Genomic DNA, 18,476 nt, shown 5'->3' with positions numbered 1-18,476 from the left:
CCAGGACAGTGGCCACGGGTCCCCAGAGGGACGGGCCCAGGCCCTCCCTGGAGCGGGTGGTGGGACCTGAGGGAGAACTGTGCGGCCCACCCTCCCCCGCTTCGGTCCAGGCACTGGGTTCCTGGCGCGGCCGGGCCCTGGGGGGTCCCTAGGGAGGGTGGCCACAGAGGGCGTCTGGTGAAATGCACCTCGGGGGTCTGAGGGAGCTTAGGACCTTGGTCAGAGCGGAAGGATGCCAGGTCAGGAAGGGGCAGGGGCAGAGGCAGGCCCAGGGAGTCCAGGTGGGGACCGGGTGGGGACGGATCGGGGGCAGGACCCACGGACTCAGAAGCAGGGGACAGAGGGGACCTCACCGAAGTCGGGCCCCAGGGTCAGTCCAGGAAGGACCCTGGGCGGGATGGGGACACGTGGCCAGTGGGTCGGGACTGGTACATCCAGGTCTCCCGAGAGACTGGGGGCCTTGGTGGAAGGACCAGGGACTCCCTCAGGTGGGCAAGGGGAGGACCCAGGTCCTGCTGGGCGTCGTGGGGAGGACGCAGAGGGAGGACCGCGGGACGCTAGACCCCAGCAGAGTCAGTCAGGGAAGGTCCACGGGGAGGGGGGGGAGGGGGAAGGTGAGAACACGTGGTGAGTCCGGACTTCCGCATACGGGTCTCAGAGACCCTGGTGGCCTTGGTGAAAGGAGCACGGCCCCCCTTAGGTGGGAGGGCCCAGGTCCTGCCAGCCGTCATGGTGAGGAGGCAGAGGGAGGACTGCTGGACGCTGGACCCCAGCACAGTTAGTCAGGGAACGTCCATGGGGGGGAGGGGGAGATGGGAACACGTGGTGAGTCTGGACTTCCGCATACGGGTCTCAGAGACATTGGTGGCCTTGGTGGAAGGAACAGGGCTTCCCTCAGGTGGGCAGAGGGGAGGGCCCAGGTCCTGCTGGGCGTCGTGGTGAGGATGTAAAGGAAGGACTGCGGAACACTGGACCCCAGCACAGAGTCAGTCAGGGAAGGTCCGCGGGGATGGGGGGAGGGGGAAGATGGGAACACGTGGGGAGTCCAGATTTCCGCATACGGGTCTCCGAGAGACTAAACGCCTGATGGAGAGAGATGATGCTCAGGTGGGCAGAGGGGAGGGCCCGGCGCGAATGGGAGAGGAGACCAGTGATGAACCATAACGGAGGACAGAGGGGACCCTGGCAGAAGTCCGCCTAGGATGGCAGTGTAGGGAGCCTACTGGGCGGGATGGGAACACGCCGCCACTGCGGCCGGACTTCTGCAACGTGGTCTCCCGAGAGAATGGGGGCCTCGGAGGAAGAAGTAGCTCTTCCGTCCAGTGGACAGAGGGGAGGGCCCAGGTCCTGCTGGGCTTCAATGTGAGGATGCAGAGGGAAGACTGAGGGACCCTAGTTCCTACCACAGGGTGTCCGGGAAGGCCCTGGTGGGGGATGGGAACACGTGGTGAGTCTTGACTTCCCGATCTGGGTGCTTGAGTGACAAAGGGCCTGACGTAAGGAGCAGATCTCAGGTCTTTAGAGCGAGGGCGCAGGTGCTTATGGGCATCAAGGTATGAACCCTGATGGAGGACAGAGGGGAACTCACAGAGGTCAGGCCCTAGTGTCAGTCCAGGAAGGTCCCTGGGCGGGATGGGGAAATGGGGCCAGTGTGGCGGGACTGGTACATCCGGGTCTCCCGAGAGACTGGGGACCTGGTGAAAGGAGCCAATGCTCAGGTGGGCAGAGGGGAGACCCCATGGCCTGCTGGGCTCGTGCTGAGGATGCAGAGGGAAGACTGAAGGACGCTGGACCCCAGCACAGAGGCAGTGAGGGAAGGTTCCTGCAGGGGGGATGGGAGGTGGTGAGTCAGGACTTTTGCATCCCCAGTGTCAGAGACCCTGGGGGCCTGGGTGGAAGGAGCAGGGCCTCCCTCCGGTGTGCAGAGGAAAGGGCCTAGGCAGTAACCTGAGTCAAGCTATAAACTCTGAGAGGAGGATAGAGGAGACCTCCCAGGAGTTGGGCCATAGTGTCAGTCCAGGAAGATCCCTGGGGGCCATGGGGATGCATAGCGAGCCTGGAGATCTGATTCTGGGTCTCAGGAGTCAGGAAGCCTGCGGTAAGGAGCAGGGCCTCATTTTGGTAGGCGGGGAGGGCCCAGAATTTGTCAAGAGTCAAGGTGAGGACCAGAGGGAGGACAGAGGGACCCTGGGCTCCGTAGGGAATCAATCCTGGGAGGCCCTTGGGTGGGACAAGGATGACATGAGGTGTGTCCTGACATCCGCTCTGGGTCCCAGAGACACTGTGAGCTTGTTGTAAGGAGCGGCCTTCAGATGCAGGGATGAAGGCACAGGCCATCTGGGGAGTGCAGGTGGGCAATAGAGGATAGGCCTAAGTGACCCGAAGGAACCCATCTCAGGGAATCCCTGGCCTTTGTTGCCTGATGTGCCGTCCAGGATCGTTTCCCGTTGTTCTCAGGGCAGCGAGGGCTTTGGTCTGAGGGAACAGGCCTGGAGACAGCAGAGAGAGGAACACAAGATGTGCTGAGGCTCAAGCTAAGATCCCTGAGGGAGGACTCAGGGAGGGACCTGGACTCCAGAACAGGGACAGCGCACTGAAACCTGCCCCTGCTGTCAGCCCTGTGAGGCGTGTTTGTGCCAAGTCCACAGGCAGTGTGTCAGGACGTCCGCATCCAGGTCTGACAGAAGCGGGGGCCATGGTTTAAAAAATGAGGGACAGGAGCTAATGGGACTGGATGTGAGGACCCGGTGGGAGGACATGAGCGACCCTGAACCCCAGAACAGCATCAGGCCTGGGAAGCCCCTGAGTGGAAAGAGGACAAGTGGCATGTCCAGACTTCCACATCCGGATCATAGAGCGTCTGGGGGTTCGGGTAAGAGGCAGATCAGGGTCAGCAGCAGGAAAGGCTCAGACCCTCCGGAGTCAAGGCGAGAACCCTCAGGGAGAACTGCATGGACCCTGGACCCCAGAACAGAGTCACCGACGGGAAGCCATAGAGCAGCTGTCGCATCCCCACATTTGGCGTTGGATCTCAGGGATGCGTGGGGAGGTCAGAGGGGAAAGGACTCCGGACAGCACAGGGCAGGACCCCAGGTCTTGTTGGAGTCCCGGAGGGATGCACAGTGAGAGATGAGGACCTTAGAGCCTAAAACAGACAGTGATTTTGTTGCCCGTGGGCTCCTTCTTGGATGTCCCCCAAGCTGGGGGGAACATCTGAAGTGTTCTTGACTTCTGCACCCAGGGTCTGAGGGAGGTGAGAGCCTTGGTCTGAGGATTGTGGCCTCAGGTCAGCAGAGGGTGGAGCCCCAAGACTCTGAGGGAGGACTGAGCAGACCCCCACGCAGACATAGGGGTCCCAAATGAAGTCCTGCCCCGGTGGCCAGTCCTGCGAGGCCAGGCTGGGAGTCAAGAAAAGTAAGCACCCCACTTTCTCCCCTGGGTCTCCGCGGGGTGGTGGCGTTGTTCTGCAGGATGCATGCTGAGGATAGGAGAAGGGATAGTTCCAGCACCTGCCGAAAGTAAACGTGAGCACCTTAGGGACAAAGAGTGGACTCCTGCCCCTGGACAGAGGGACCAACCCCCGATCTGAGCTCCTTGTGAATTGGGTGGGGTGCAGGGGGAGGGTGTGGATTGCTGCGTCCTCACCCTCCTCTCCCAGCTGTCAGGCACGTGAGGACCATGCTGGGAGAGGTCTCAGTCAGGTCATCTGAGGAAGCCCTCCTGGGAGACACATGGGAGTCTCTGGTCCTGCCAGGAGTCCATGTGGGGATCCAAGGGAGGAGTGAGTGGCTCCCCACCCTCCCCTCAGGACAAGGGGGGGTGGTGCTGAAATCTGGCCAGGTCCTACCTGGCAGCCCTGGGAACCCTGGGTGGAGCCTGTTTGGCTGAGCCCCTCCTCCTCTCCAGATCCCTGGTCTCAGGGAGGGGAGGGCCTGGGCCTGAAGGTCTGGATTCTGGTCAGTGGGTGAGGCAGGGGCCCTGGCCCTGGCCCTGGCCCTGGTGGAGATGGAGGTGAGAAATGAGGGCATGCCTCCCACAGCAGGATCCCTAGGGTCCAGGCCTGCCCTGCCACTTCTGTCAGCCCAAGCGAAATAGGGGATTGGTGGGCCGACTGATTTCTCCCAACTTTTCCTTTTGGTGTCTCCGAGAGATGAGGCCTCAGCACCAGGAGGGTGGCCTCAGCTTCAACACAGGGAGTGTTCCCAGGCCTTCCGTGGTGTCGAGATGAAGCCTTAGAGGCATACCCATCCCAGCACATGTGGAACCGTGAGCGTGGCCATCCCTCCAGATCCATGATGAGCCCTGTAGACCTTTGGCAGGCGTGGCCAGATGAGGGCCCCCTTCTGTGGAGTCTCAGGGCTTGTGGTCTTGCTGTGAGACTTTGGCCTCAGGGCCACGGTGGGGGGGAGGGCCCAGGCCCTGGCAGGAGAAATAGCCGTCCCCTGAGAGGCCAAGGTGGGGACCGCCCAGCCTGGACTGGTGGGGACCTCACAGAATTTGACCCAGCCCTCCTGGGAGCACTGGGCCCCGGGGCCGTGCTCGCAGTCTGCTCGCTGAGGTGCCCCTCCTTTTCTCCTCCAGGGGCTTCAAGAACTCGGAGTCAGAGTCTAGGCCTCTGTCTGAGGCAGGAGTCCCTAGGATCGCAGAGCAGGGGAGGCACAGGTGAGTGCCAGTGGTCAAGGTGAGGTCCATGATCTGAACGTGGAGCCAGGGGGCTCACCCACCCCAACACAGCGGGAACCCCTCAGCACCCAAGCCTGACGCAGCCCACGGTCAGCTCTGGGACCTCAGGCCTCTGCTGGCTGGTGTGCACCCTGAGAATCCGTCCCACAGCTTTCTCAAGGTTCTGAGGGACAGCCTGTGCAGGATGCGTCCTCTGAGTCAGAAGAGAGTTGCAGGCCCAGGAGGGAATCAGTATGCGCACCTTGGGGATGCTGAGGGGATCCCCCACCCAGGCAGAGGGGGCCCCACCGTGCTGCCCTTGGCATCCTCAAAGAGCAAGGCCCGGGCTGGGAGGCTGCAGGTGGCGCACGCACTCCCTCCCTCTCTCAGGGAGGTGAGATTCTCTTCGGAGGGCTGACTTCAGGTCAACGGAGGGAGCCATATCTGGTCAGCAGAGAAAGGAGTTCAAAGATGGGCCAGGACTCAAGAAAAGGACCCTTTGGGAGGATGAAGGGTATGAAAGTTCTCCCCACTTCAAAAGAGAAGGGACCTTATAGGGTCTAGCTTCCCTGTTCTCAGGCCAGGGAGGCCCTAGTAGGGATGGCTGCATGTGGCATGGTCCCAGGTCTGCCACATGGTTGGGGCTGGTGGATCTCAGAGATGTGAGGCCCTGAGTCTGTGGGAAACAGCAGGGCAGCAGAGGAAGGATCCCAGGATCACCCAGGCAGCAATGTGAGGACCCCGAAGGAGGACTGACCTTACCCTGCCCCCATCTCTGAAAAGAAAGGACTGCACAGAGTCCAGCTGCCTTGTTGTCAGCCCTGGAAGGAACGGTCAGTGGTGGCCCTAAGTGGCACGCTCACTTGTCCCATGGGCAGGAAGGTGAGGAGTCCTCGAGGAGGTGAGGTGTTGTTCTGAGGGGCACATGGCATCTGTCTCAGGTTGGGGGCCAGGAGGAAGGGCAGGCCCTGGCAGGAAGAAAGATGAACCTACTGAGAGACTGAGGGGGTCCCCACACCAGGACAGGGGGGCCAGGCCCCACTGCCAGCCCACTGTGATCTTGCTGGGGGTGGGGGCCTGCATGTGCTATAGATACATTTTGGTAGCAACCACAACAGGTCCGGGGGCGGGTGGGGGCGTTCCCCAGGACAATGAATCTCACACACCCACAAAGAGTCCATGAGTTCAACAGAGCTCTGACACTCTCTGTGCAGAGATCGCATCGCATTCCACAGAGTAAGTGCTCAGGCCCACAAGGGTGTCCCACGCTTCAGTGGTCACTTGGCAAGCCCTGGCTTGTTCTGGGTGCTCGTGACCCAAAGGCTCTAAAGCAGAGGTTCCCAGGACCCGTCCTCCGGTTCCCTGAAAGGGCTAGAGCAGCTCACAGAACTCAGGCACACAGGTCACTTACTAGATCCCCAGCTGATTGTAAAAGGATGTAGCTCAGGAACAGCCAGACACAAGAGCTGCACAGGCCCGGGCAGGTGGGCAGGGGGGCAGGCCTTCCATACCCTCTGAGTGCGCCCCTCCCCCCACATCTCCATGTCACCAACCTGAAAGCTCTCTGAGCCTGTCCCTTTGGGGTTTTATGGAGGCTCCCTCACTCAATCCACGGCCGTCCCTGCCCTCCCCAGTGGTCAGGGGGTGGGGGGACTGAAAGCCCCCCCCCAACCACCTGGTTAGTTCACTTGGCAACCAGCCCCCATCCCTAGGTGCTTCCCAGAATCACCTCACTGACAAAAGACACCTTTATCAGTCCCCACACTTAGGAAATTCCAAGAGTTTGAGTGCAGAGAGCCAGGAACCCTGGACAAAGAGCAAATCTGTATTTGCTTATAAATCACAGTACCCAAGGTGCCTTTTCAGGCTCTTTGGAGCTCTCCGGGAGGTGGGGAGCATGCTCTGAGGGGACAGCATCAGGTTATCCGAGGAAGCCCGCCTGGGTGACAGGCAGGAGTCCCAGGTGAGGACCCGAGGGAAGAGAGAGTGGACCCCAATTGCCAGAACAAGGAGGGGACCCCACAGAAACCTGGCCTGCCCCTACTGACAGCCCTGGGAACTCTGGGCGTGGCCAGTCTGGCAGAGTCCCTTCTTACTTCCAGATCCCTGCTCTCAGGGAGGCAAGGGCCTTGTTCTGAGGGTCTGGACTCTGGTCAGCTGAGGCAGGATCCCGGGCCCTGGCAAGGGTCAAGGACCCAGCAGCCCCCTCCTTCCCAGGCACCTGGGAGGCCCTGGGGAAGTGTGGTCAGATGTGGATACCCTCACTTCCTTCTGCTCAGTCTCAGGGCTGTGTGGTCTTGTTCTGAGACTTTTGCTTCAGGCCAGCAGAGGGGTGGGGCCCAGGCCCTGCCAGGGCACAGGTGAGTCCCCTGAGTGAGCAGAGAGAGGACCACCGCCTTGAAAGTGGGTACCTCACAGAGTGAGACCCAGCCCTCCTGTCTGCACTGGGGGCCCGGGGCTGCACTCCCAGTCTGCACCCTGAGGTGCCCCATCCTTCCCTCCTGCAGGGGACTCAGGAACTGGGAGGTTAAGGCCTTGGTCTGAGGCAGGAGTCCTAAGGTCGCAGAGCAGAGGAGGCCCTTGACTTCTCCTTGAGTTTCTTAGGGGACAGGCTGCCCAGGAGGAGAGACCCATGTGAGGCCAGAGAGTGCCCATAGAGAGGAGACCCAGAGTCACCTTTGTCAAAGCTGCCAAGGGTGCCTTCCTCAGCTGAGGCTCTTCACACTCCCTCTCTCTCCCAGGCCCTTGGGTCCCTTCGCCCCCACCTGCCCACACCGGGTGCCTGCTGCCAGACACAAGTCATCATGCCTCTGGGAGAGAGGAATGAGCTCTGGAAGTTGGAGGAAGATCTTCAGGACCCAAAAGAGGCCCAGGGCCCGGTAGATGCACAGCTGTATGGGGCTGAGGAGGGGGAGGAGGCCCTATCTCCCTCCTCCTCCCCCTCCTCCACCTCTTCCTTCTCCTCCAGCTCCTTCTCCTCCTCTCCCTCCTCCTCCTTCTCCTCCACTTTCTCCTCTTTCTTCTCCTCTTCTTCCTCCCCCTCCTCCTCCTCTTCCTCCTCTTATTTTGCCCTGTTCCCTGCTACCCCAGAGGAGGGGTCTGCCGATGGGTCCCCAAGTCCTCCTCAGAGCCCTCTGAGTGCCTGCCCCTCCCCCAGTGCCATGGCAGCCTCTCCTTGGAGCCTGTCTGAAGACAGCTCCAGCAGCCCAGATGAGGAGGGGCCTGGCACCTGGGGGAAGCCGGAAGTCACCCAGCCCCTGCTCCAAGCAGCACTCCACCGGAAGGCGGCTGACCTGGTGGCGTTCCTGGTGCTCAAGTATCGCACCCAGCAGCCCACCAGCCAGGCAGAGATGCTGGAGGTGGTCGGCAAAGATGACCAGGACGCCTTCCCCGTGATCTTCGGCCAAGCGTCCGAGTGCATGCGGCTGGTCTTTGGCGTGGATGTGAAGGAGGTGGACCCCAGCGACCACTCCTACGTCCTGGTCACCGTCCTGGGCCTCACCTGCGGTGGGATGCCGAGCGGTGAGCAGAGCATGCCCAAGACCGGCCTCCTGGTGGTGCTTTTGGGGGTGATCCTCCTGGAGGGCGACTGTGCCCCCGAGGAGAAGGTGTGGGAAACGCTGGGGGTCATGGGGGTGTACGCCGGCAAGGAGCACGTCATCTACGGGGAGCCCAGGGAGCTCCTCACCAATGTCTGGGTGCAGGAAGGGTACGTGGAGTACCGGCAGGTGCCCGGCAGCGACCCTGCCCGCTACGAGTTCCTGTGGGGTCCCAGGGCCTATGCTGAAACCAGCAAGTTCCAAGTGCTGGAGTATTTGCTGCGGGTCAGTCGCGGGCAGCAGCCTTCCTCCCTGGCCCTGTCTGAAAAGGCAGTGAGTGATGAGGAAGAGGGGGCCTGAGCCCCAGGGGTGGCCAGGCCCTTTCCAGGCTTTGGTGGGGCCGGCAGCTTCTCCTGCGGGATGCTGGGCAGGAAGTGAGGCTGCTTGCTGGTTTTTTCCTGTTAGTGTGTGTGTGCGTGTGTGTGTGTGTGTGTGTGTGTAAGAGGCAGCCCTGGGCTTTCTAAGGAGTGCAGGGCCAGGGAGGGTTGGGGGAAGAAAGCGGGGCAAAGAGCCTCCTTGGGGGGGGGTGGGAGGGGGCTTTTCTCTGTGATGACTCCCACATCCAGAGCTTGGTGTCCTCGAGGAAGCTCTCCAGTGGGCTGCCTTGGCATAGAAAGTTTCATCCGCTTTGGCGGCTGAGTGTGTGAGTGACATCCTCCCCTCACCCCCCCCCCAAAGCATTTGTCCTTACCCAGTTCAAGAGTTAAGAGTTTTGTCATGTCCTGGAAACCAGGTGGGACCCCTTGCCTCCTTCTTTGGACCAAAATCACAGGGCATTGGTCTAAGGATGGATTGAAAAGGCGAAAAAAGGAGGAGTGAAGTGATGGGGTCAGGAAATAGAGAAATAAAAGGGAAAGTTTGTTGATTCTTGCTTCTGATGCCTTCCTGTCTGTCACTGTGCAAATGCCAAAGGCACACGCAGATGTGTGCTCCTGCATTGGCTTGGTCCTTCACGAAAGGAGGAGAAACGTCCTCTCAGCACAGAGGGAGCCCTGCTCGCCGGCTCCTTGATTCCCGGATAGGGCTGAGCTCTGCTCTCTGGAAGGCACTGTGGGTGAGCAGTGAGGACACTAGGAGAAGCAGGACCCGTCCCAGGCATAGGGGACTCTGTCCAGCAGCCACGGTGCTGGCAGGAAGGTGGGGAGGGGTGCCCTGAGACCTGCAGAAGAAGCAGAAGAAGGAAGAAGGGGTGCGGCTCCCGGGGCGAGCACTGCAGTGCAGACGCCCTGAGTCCTGGCGGCTGGGGTGTCTGGTCAACGTGATGGCTTCTGTGCAGCTGATCACCAGGAAGCTGGGGTGTGACAGTGGTCCTACTTGGAGAAGGGGTATCTTAGGTGTGGGAGCAAAGTCGGAATGGATAATTGCTCTGAGAATACCCACTGGACCCTAGAGAAGACAGAGCACTCTCTTGTGACAGGACGGAAGGATGTTTGCTCCCTTCCAACTGCACCAGAAATTTTGAGCACAAGAAAGAAAGTTTTGTTGCCTTTCCAATGCAGGGTCAGTGGAGAAATCGGAACCCTTGTACACTCCCGTGGGAATGTAACCCAATAACAGCTGCTCTGGAAAAGGGTGTGGCAGAGCCTCAAAAAATTAGAAATGGAAATTACTGTATGAGCCAGCACTCCCAATTCTGAGCATACAGTTAAGGACTTGAAAGCTGGGTCTCAAAACGCCTTTGTGTACCCGTGTTCACATGGTGCATAGTAGGTCCAATGCACTTGGGATCTTGTGATTTATAAGGAAGACACATAGTTGGTCATTCAGTGACCAAGATACATTTCTCATATATATTTGGTCTTGTTCCAGAGTCCTGACTCTGAGCTCCCCAAGGCCTTGTCATTCCAAAGTGTCGAGAGTGATGAAGGTGTCTTTTCTTTTGTCAGTGAGGTGACTCTGGGAAGCACCTAGGGATGGGGGCTGGTTGCCAAGTGAACTAACCAGGTGGTTAGGGGGGGGGGGCTTTTAGTCCCCCCACCCGCTGACCACTGGGGAGGGCAGGGATGGCCATGGATTGAGTGAGGGAGCCTCCATAAAACCCCAAAGGGACAGGCTCAGAGAGCTTTCAGGTTGGTGACATGGAGATGTGGGGGGAGGGGCGCACTCAGAGGGTATGGAAGGCCTGCCCCCCTGCCCACCTGCCCGGGCCTGTGCAGCTCTTGTGTCTGGCTGTTCCTGAGCTACATCCTTTTACAATCAGCTGGGGATCTAGTAAGTGACCTGTGTGCCTGAGTTCTGTGAGCTGCTCTAGCCCTTTCAGGGAACCGGAGGACGGGTCCTGGGAACCTCTGCTTTAGAGCCTTTGGGTCACGAGCACCCAGAACAAGCCAGGGTTTGGGACTGGCAGGAGCGGGGCTGGGTGACCTGGTAGGACTGAGCCCTTAACCCTGGGGAATGTGCTGCTGTGTCTGGGTAGAGAATGGCAGAAGTGAGGTGACCTCTGGCTGCGCAGCTGGAGCCAGCCCCCCCCCCCCTCAAACCGGCTTTGTCACACTGCTGTCCGGCTGCTCCCAGGCCCTGCAGGCAGTTTGCATTGTCAGTCTTGTGGCAGCTCCAGGGGCAGCACAGGAGCGTCCTCAGGAGGGGCAAGGCTTCCAGGAGCAGGCTTCTGGAACACCAGGATCACAGAGCCCTACCCCGGCCCTGCATGTCCCAGGTGTAGGGCTTGTCTTTCCTCTGTGGTTACAAAATCAGTGCGTCCATTCAGTAATCAACCTGCATTGTTTCTGTCACCCCCTCTTCTCCCCCAGACCCTTTTGTCTGGAGGGCTCCTATGCGGGAGGGACTAAAGCATTTTCACAGACCAACACTGTCATCGAAGGGAACCAGAAAGACTCATCACGGTCAAGAGGTGGTCAGGATGACATCCTGAATTTCCAACAGTTTTTGAAACGGGTGTACATACCCCTTTTCCTCCCGCTCCTTTACCCTGTGAGAGGGAGAGAAAAGAGCAAGGCCTTCCGGGGAAGGCGGAGTGAAGGCCCTCACAGCTATCACAGCCGGGTGGGCGCAGCAGGAGCAAAGGGAGTCCTGGTAGCGGACTGCAACTAGCCAGGCTAGGCCTGCCCGACGAGTCCGAGGCAGAGGGGTCTGAGTTGGATCTGTGCAGAGCGCATGGAGGCCTCACCAGTGACGGGCCTTCCGGGGACGTGCGGCTTCCCTGGGCATGCCGAGTTCGGAGTGCGCTCAGTGGGCTGTGTCAGAAATGCCACGCCCACGGGCAGCTCTGTCTCACTTGGTCGCGGGAGACAACAGGCCCTCTATCGTGCACATCTGCAAGGGACCGTGACGGTCCAGGACAGCAGCCAAGATTTGTGGACAGATTTGGACCCCACAGAGGGGCGTCCCCAATCTGCAGCAGTGCCAGAGCTCATGATCTGTTCGTGGAGCTTTGCCTGCTTTCCTTTCAGCACAGCGCGTGCTGAGGCGGAACGGGCCCACCCACAGTGGATGCTTTCAGGTTTGGGCTCAGCGTTCAAGCCAGCCGACGAGGCTTTGTGAGTTCGGGGTCTAACAAAGTCAGTGGCTTTCCTGCACAAGGTCAAGGCAATGCCAGGCCACACAGCGGCCGCCCACGTCCCCGTGACGAACAGATGCTTTCCGAGGCCTTTTTGCCTTGCCATCCTTAGTGTCTCCCCAGCTGACTGCTGAAAACCCTGCACCTCGCCTTGGAGCAACATCAGCCTCTAAGGGTCAGACCTGTGATTTCCCAAGAGCTCCTGAGCAAACGGCGGGGGGCTCCAGGGCTTGGGGACAGATCTGGGAAGATGACAAGACCAGGAGAGGCAGCAACACAAAACAGGCTCTCCTGGGTGACGCCTGAACAGAGACCCATTACAGGGGAGCCCCTCACAGCGTGAGACTGCCCAGGGGCTCATGGTCAGGGGGGCTCGGGATGCAGGATGGGAGTGCTATGGTCTCAATGTGTCCCCCCCTCCCCCAAAGACATCCCTTGAAATCCTAAGCACCAAACGTGATGGCGTTTGGAGGTGGGGCGTTTGGGTGGTGTTTAGGTCAAAAGAAGGTGGAACCCTCGTGGATGGGAGTAGCACCCTGTAGAAGAGGCTCCAGAGGGTTCCGCAGCCCCTGCCACCGTGAGAGGACGGGGCGAGAAGGTGGCTGCTGGGAACCAGGAGGAGGGCTCCCACTTCACCCTGCTGGCACCTTGCCGGCACCTTGCACTTGCAGCCTCCAGCACCAGGAGAAATAAATGTGCCTTATTCCTAAGCCACTCTGGCTGTGGCCTTTTGTCACAGCAGCCCAATGGGCTAATGGACAAAGGCCAGCGAAGGAGCTGCTCGCAGAGGGGGCTCAGCTCAGCAGCTTGGGGGACCGGCTTGGGGTCTGAGAACCACAAAGCTCTATCTTATGTATTCCTAGCAGACGTGGGGTGAGGTTCGGTGGGCTGCGGCAAGCAGGCAGGCTCCAAATGGCCCAAGTCTGCTGCTTTGAGCTACATTGGAAACAATGGCCAACATGAAAGAAAATTTGAGTTGGGTGCTGGGGGCTGTTGGAGCCCACGGGAGGCAGTCTGCCGTGATGAAATCCACCACCTGGGGACCCGTGCACACAGGACCTGTTTGGCTCATTTGGGGAACACGGCCTGAACCCTGCTTTTCCAGTCTCTAAAAGTCTGTCTCTCGGCAGGCTGCCTCTCCCTCCCACGTGTTCCTCCCTTTCCTAGGGGCTCCAGCAGGCAAAAAGCACCAGGAGATGGGTTCTGTCTCCAAGCTTCAGAGTTCACAGCAGAGAGAGACATTGGTGGAGTGACCTGAACGCCACGGTTCCCAATGGGAGAAGGTCCCTGAAGGAGACGTGTCTGCTACTGCAGAAAAGGAAGCCAGTGGAAATCTTGAGAATCCAGGTCCCCATGCACAGCAAGGGAGGGAAGCTGGCTGGGAACCAGGCTTGCACGTGGCTCCTTTAGAAAGGCACGTGTTACCCCATGGCCCCATGTCATTTTTAGCCTCTCAGGATGTGCTTCCCGGTGTCCCCTGAGCCTCAGACAACTACAAAAATGTGACACAACCAGACAAGAAAGACTCCTTTGCTGCGTGTCCCCGCAGCGTACGGGAGGCTTCATGGCTTCAGGGCAGACAGAGGGGTCTGGCTCCACTTGCTCAGGTGGAACCTGGGCCCTGCACTCCACCTTGCACAGCCTAGGTTGGGCCTTTCCTGATACCTGCCCAAGAGACTGTGGTCCCGAGAAAAGGCCCAGACCCCAGGGAGTGCTCAGCATGGCCACCAGGAGGCAGGTGTCTTCCCTGACAGCCCCTACTGCGCTGGTACAACACAAAGCTATTTTCCAGGATGCTAAAGCCCACCCAGCTCCTGCTGGGGGGCACAGAACTTTCGGGGACCGGGTTCACATGGTGGTCTCTGCTGTCCTCAAGGACCTCCTTCCTAGTCTGGAGGGGGAGACGGGAGCACTTCGACTGGTATTGCCTGCGGGTGTTGGGGGGGACATGGGAGCTCCAGGAGGGGAGCCCTGAGGAGGCCAGGGCCCTGGAGGAAGGCATTCCCAAGGCAGCAGCCTTGAAGCAGGGCCACAGGAGGGGGCAGCACGGGGTCCACCCCGACAGGAGCTCAAGGTGCATCAGAGAACAGTGCTGGTCGACCCAGCGGGGGGCGGGAGGGGGCCGGCCAGGGGCCGGTGCCCCCCACACCGTGAGGGAAAGCCGCTGGAGGGCTGCTGGGCTGGCGGGCACAGGCCCGGGTAAGGCAAGAGCAGTGGCCAGTGGGGCTGGAGAAGGCGGGCCTGGGATGTATGTCCTGGGCCTGGCGTCTGCAACAGATGCGTTCCTTCTGCGCCGTGGCTGAGAAAGTCCCTTCAGGTGTGACCTGATCCAACTGCAGGGGGAGGGTGGTGCCTGTGGGGCATGGAGACCAGGAAGGGGGCAGCTCCCAGGACCCAGGGAGCAACAGAGGGCTTGTAGGGCGGGGCCCGGAGGCGGGGGCAGCAGGCAAGGCCACAGAGCCAAGCATCCTTGGCGGAGGCTCCGGGTCTTGGACCCCATAGCCCAGCGCTGGGCACTTTGTCGATGGCCACAGGGCTGTGCAGAAGCCGTGGCGAGCAAGCCTGACATCACTTTCCCTTCGGGGTCGCTGTGCTCATAGCCCACTCAGCTGTGGTCTGCTGGAGTCGCCTGCCTGGGGCTTTGGCCCCGTGTAAGGCGGCCAAAGTCCCAGTCATCTCTGGGGCCTTTGGAGCACCGAAGAGCAATCATTTCTCTCAAAGGGTCTTGAGCATGGAAGCTGTCTAAGAAAGACTGTCTCAGTGGCGGCCACAGGTTCTAGGGTTGAAATGCTGGGAGTGAGAAGGCCTCGCTGAGGGAGGCTGAAATTTCCATCGTGCCCTCCCACTAGACTGAAGACAGCACTGTGGATGTTTCCTCTTCAGGGGACAAGATGAGCCTGCTATCCTAGATTCCTAGCCCCAGTGGAGATGTGGGGACTTGAAACAACGTTAGGCAATGGTCCTACAGAAGACTTAGGACCTGAGAGTGCCTAAATCAAATCAAATCAAATCAAATCAAATCACTGCCTGATCTCTGTGGAGTGCCAGACCTTGGGTTCCCGAGTGGTCATCTCTCCCATTTCCCTCCCACCAAACGGTCCGGTCCCTCTAAGTAATCAGCAGAGCTCAGGGGCTCACAAAGGCCACCGCAAGATATGGTTTTCATTCTTTAAAGATCTCATTGAAGAGAAAATTCTTGGGTCTGCAACCGAAGGAAGCTGGGCTGTTTAACCAGAGAGTCTAGGAGCTCCCTTCTGAGAAGCCACCAATGGCATTTAAACGGTGGCCCTTTTTAAAACTCCCACTTAAATCCTTAGCCTCTCGTGGCAGGCCCCTACAGCACACGCCGACTTCTGGAATGAATACTTGGTAAGCTGTCACAAAGCACAAAGACCACGAAGCCAGCCCGATTCTAGACCTGGGGGCTCCATCGAGGGTTCCAGCCTTGGGCGAAAAGTCCCCTTGGGAGACCTTCTCCCAAACCCTCTTGGTGCTCCCCGTTTAGACACACAGGATTGACCCTCAGAGAGGAAGAATGACTCTCCTTAGTGGCAGAGCTGGCACTGGGAGCTAGGATCCTCACAGGTGGGGCCTTTCCACGACACCAGAGGGAAAGTTAAGAACAAAGTTGTCCAGGTGGCTAGAGAACATGTATCCCCCAAACCACCATCTCATCCTCTCACCTACGGTGAAGGTGACTCTCATTTCGGTTTTGTCCCATCCCACACCCAGACTCTCTCTATGTTCAGATACTGTGTATTGGCTTCCTCTAGTCATGTCTAGCAAAACGAGCAGGACTTTTCCTTGGGAGTGAGTCTGTATAAAATAGGCCCTTTGAAAAGTAACCCCAGAGCACACAACATTACTCCATGTATCTTTACACATAGAGGTAATGGCGGGAGAGGGACACAGGAGTCAGGGGTGGGGGTGGGCTCAGGGCAAGGGGAGCACGGTTGGCAGGGGAGTGGGTCCGTGAAATGCTTTGTTTCAACAGAACAGAATATATGCTGGGCCCCAAACTCAAGTAATTAAAAGGGGAAGTGCCAAAGGAGATCCAGTTTGCAAGCGGGAGGCCGGAAATCTGGGAGAGCTGAAGCCAAACCACTCTACTGAAGGAAGGAGATTGGGCTTTCCAGGCAGCCTCAAGGGAGGCTGAATCCACCTGTCTGCGGGAGGAGCTTTGCAAAGGGCGAACACAAGTGTCCCCAAAGTGAGCACATCTTGGGCAATGAGGAGAGATTCTATAGGGAACAAATGGAAACTACAGACAATCCCATCGTGACCTGGAGAGGGATGAGATCTGGGGACAAGCGGAGCTTGGCAGGAGACTCTCAAGCACAGCAGAGGCGGCGGCCATTCACTGACGATGCCGGTGCCGTGGGGAACAGTGTGTCTGAGGTGCTGTGGGGAAGAGTGAGGTTGAGGAACAAGAGGAACGCTCCCACCGTGCTCTAGCACAGCCCTACTCTGGGGACAACTTGCCCCAGGGGTGAGAAAACAGGACTCTTTGATCCGACCCATCGGAGCAGGACCAACTAACCAGCAGGACCAGGTGGAAGAGACCAAAGCAGGAGGTGGGGGGGGGCAGGAAGAAGAGGGGGCCTACCAACTGAGACTAGGCCGACCAGACCGCTAGTGACTGCCATCTTCTGAGAGATACAGTCCCCCAAGGGCCCATCTGACCCGGGCGGACTTGGCGGTAGCCAAGCCAGGACTCACCAGGGCCCGGCCCTTGAGCTAATCAGAGAGGCCAACCACAGGTCTCCCCCGTCCTCGGGGAGTGGGAGTGGACCTAGGATCGTGTTCTCCCTACCCATCCAGGGCCTGGCCCTGTGAAACAATGTGCCTGGCTGTAGACGGAGGCTTTCTGGGGAACTCAAACCATACTTTTGTATACTTGTAGGAAAGAGTGAAGCTGGGGGCCTGTACCCCTCCCCTCCCCCACACTTGGCCAGGGCTCCCTCTCCAGACCAGCTCAGAGCCACCTTTGTGACATCACATGACAAAGAGGGCGATGACTCGGGCACCCGGTTGCCCCACTACGAGACTCTAGAATTTTGTGAACGGTATATATTGGGCATCCCTGTACTGGCCAACGGCATTTCTGACTCGAGAGTCTAGTGAGACGGTCTCGGGGGGGGGAAATGCTCCTGATCTAGACTAGCTCCATGGCTAGTCAGAGTAACGATGAGATATACCAAGTCAAGCTGGCTCCACCTGATGATGGGGAGTCAGCAATCGAGGCCCCATCCAGTTCCTCCCTGGATCTAAATTTGGATTCCATGGAGGTTTTGGAGAACCAGGAAGACCCAGCTGTGAGTCGAGATCCAGGCCCCCAAGACAACCCACAGCCACAGGCCCCAAACCACGGTGCCGCCAACGTGGGAGAAGACCTCTTCGGGCTCCCCTTCCCGAGAAAGCTCTGGAGGATCGTGGAGGACGACGCCTTCCCGTCCGTGTGCTGGAATGACGACGGCAACACCGTGGTCATCGACAAAGACCTTTTCCAGAGGGAGATTCTTCACCGGAGGGGCCCAGAGAGAATCTTTGAAACTGACAGCTTGAAGGGGTTCATCCGCCTCATGAACCTGTACGGGTTCAGCAAACTACGCCCAAACAACCCTTCGGTTTACTCTCCAGGGAACCAGAGAATGATGGTAAAGTAGAAAGTCCTTGTGTTTCCCAACTTTTCTGTCCTTCCAACCCCTTCCCTAGCAGGCCCAGATGAATGATCTCCCGAAAGGGTTTAATTTCCAAGCACAACTTTCTTTCTCAGACACATTATCGAGAGATGAGAAAGGCTAGTCTTTCCTACCAACCTACAACCCCCTTAGGGAGAGAGTGCGGCTATGCCTAAACAGAGGCCAGGGAATGTCAAATAGGTACGTGAACCCCGTAACCTATGCGTTCTGTGTCGTTCGTGAGCTCAGGCTCTGGGGCACGATGAACCTCTCAGGCAGCCTCAAAGGATCTTTTCTCCATAGTAGAACTAGACCATTATGACTGTCGGGGGGCGGGAGGGGGGGGAGCAGCCATGGCGGTGGCGGCAGGGGACAGGATTCTTTCCTTCCAGAATGACTAAAATGACGAATCTCGTTTCAGATGTACCGCAACTCCAACTTCCAGCGAGACAGGCCTATGCTGCTCGAGAATATTCAGAGAAAAGGTGACCTGAGAACTGGCACCGGGTGGTCAGGGAGCAGTGCAACACCGCCGAGGAGAAAGAAGCAGGTAGCAGCTACGAGACGGTCCCCACGAATCCATCACAAGGAATCCACCAAAGAAGACAAGGCGGCCCCCAAAGAAGCCCCAAGTGTTCAGGGACCCAGTGGCACCCGGTCCTTGACCTTCTCTGGTATTTGGTCCCTGAGCAGTGTAGCCGGATATGCCATGGAAAATCGTGGCCCAAGTGAGCAGGGTGGCCCAAGTGGGGAGGGCACCTCCAGGAATGTGATGTTTGCGCCCCCGGCTATTGCCGGAAGGGACGGCGCAGGGGAGCTGCCCACCGCCCCCCTGGTTTACCCAGATTATGGGTCGGTGATGTCGCTGTACAACACCTGCTACTCCATCCTGCTGGCTGCCCTTTCGGTCATGTCCCCAAACGAGGCCCCCAGTGAGAACGAGGAGCAGGAGGGTTCCTCAGATTACAAGTGTGCACTCTGCGAACACTTCAAGGACAATCCGGGTCCCTAAGCTCA

General features: G+C 58.9%; 2 protein-coding genes across 2 annotated transcripts; both read left to right on the top strand.

The window, feature by feature from the left end:
• Positions 1 to 7,466: 7,466 nt before the first annotated feature.
• On the top strand, positions 7,467 to 8,561 carry LOC123802245 (melanoma-associated antigen 8-like). The gene is made up of 2 exons (XM_087859532.1): positions 7,467 to 7,584; positions 7,690 to 8,561. Exons 1-2 carry the CDS (start codon positions 7,467 to 7,469, stop codon positions 8,559 to 8,561), a joined length of 990 nt encoding a protein of 329 aa, XP_087715658.1.
• An 8,364-nt stretch (positions 8,562 to 16,925) lies between these two features.
• On the top strand, positions 16,926 to 18,471 carry LOC123802249 (heat shock transcription factor, X-linked member 3-like). Its single transcript, XM_045812804.2, has 2 exons — positions 16,926 to 17,435; positions 17,881 to 18,471. Exons 1-2 carry the CDS (start codon positions 16,947 to 16,949, stop codon positions 18,469 to 18,471), a joined length of 1,080 nt encoding a protein of 359 aa, XP_045668760.2. The 5' UTR covers positions 16,926 to 16,946.
• The last annotated feature ends 5 nt before the right edge of the window (positions 18,472 to 18,476 follow it).

This window comes from Ursus americanus, chromosome X, assembly GCF_024610735.1.
Source record: "Ursus americanus isolate L20-20 chromosome X, mUrsAme1.1.p, whole genome shotgun sequence".
NCBI classification, from domain to species: domain Eukaryota; kingdom Metazoa; phylum Chordata; class Mammalia; order Carnivora; family Ursidae; genus Ursus; species Ursus americanus.
The sequence above is the reverse complement of the archived record's forward strand: the minus strand, read 5'-3'. Positions and strand labels throughout refer to the sequence as shown.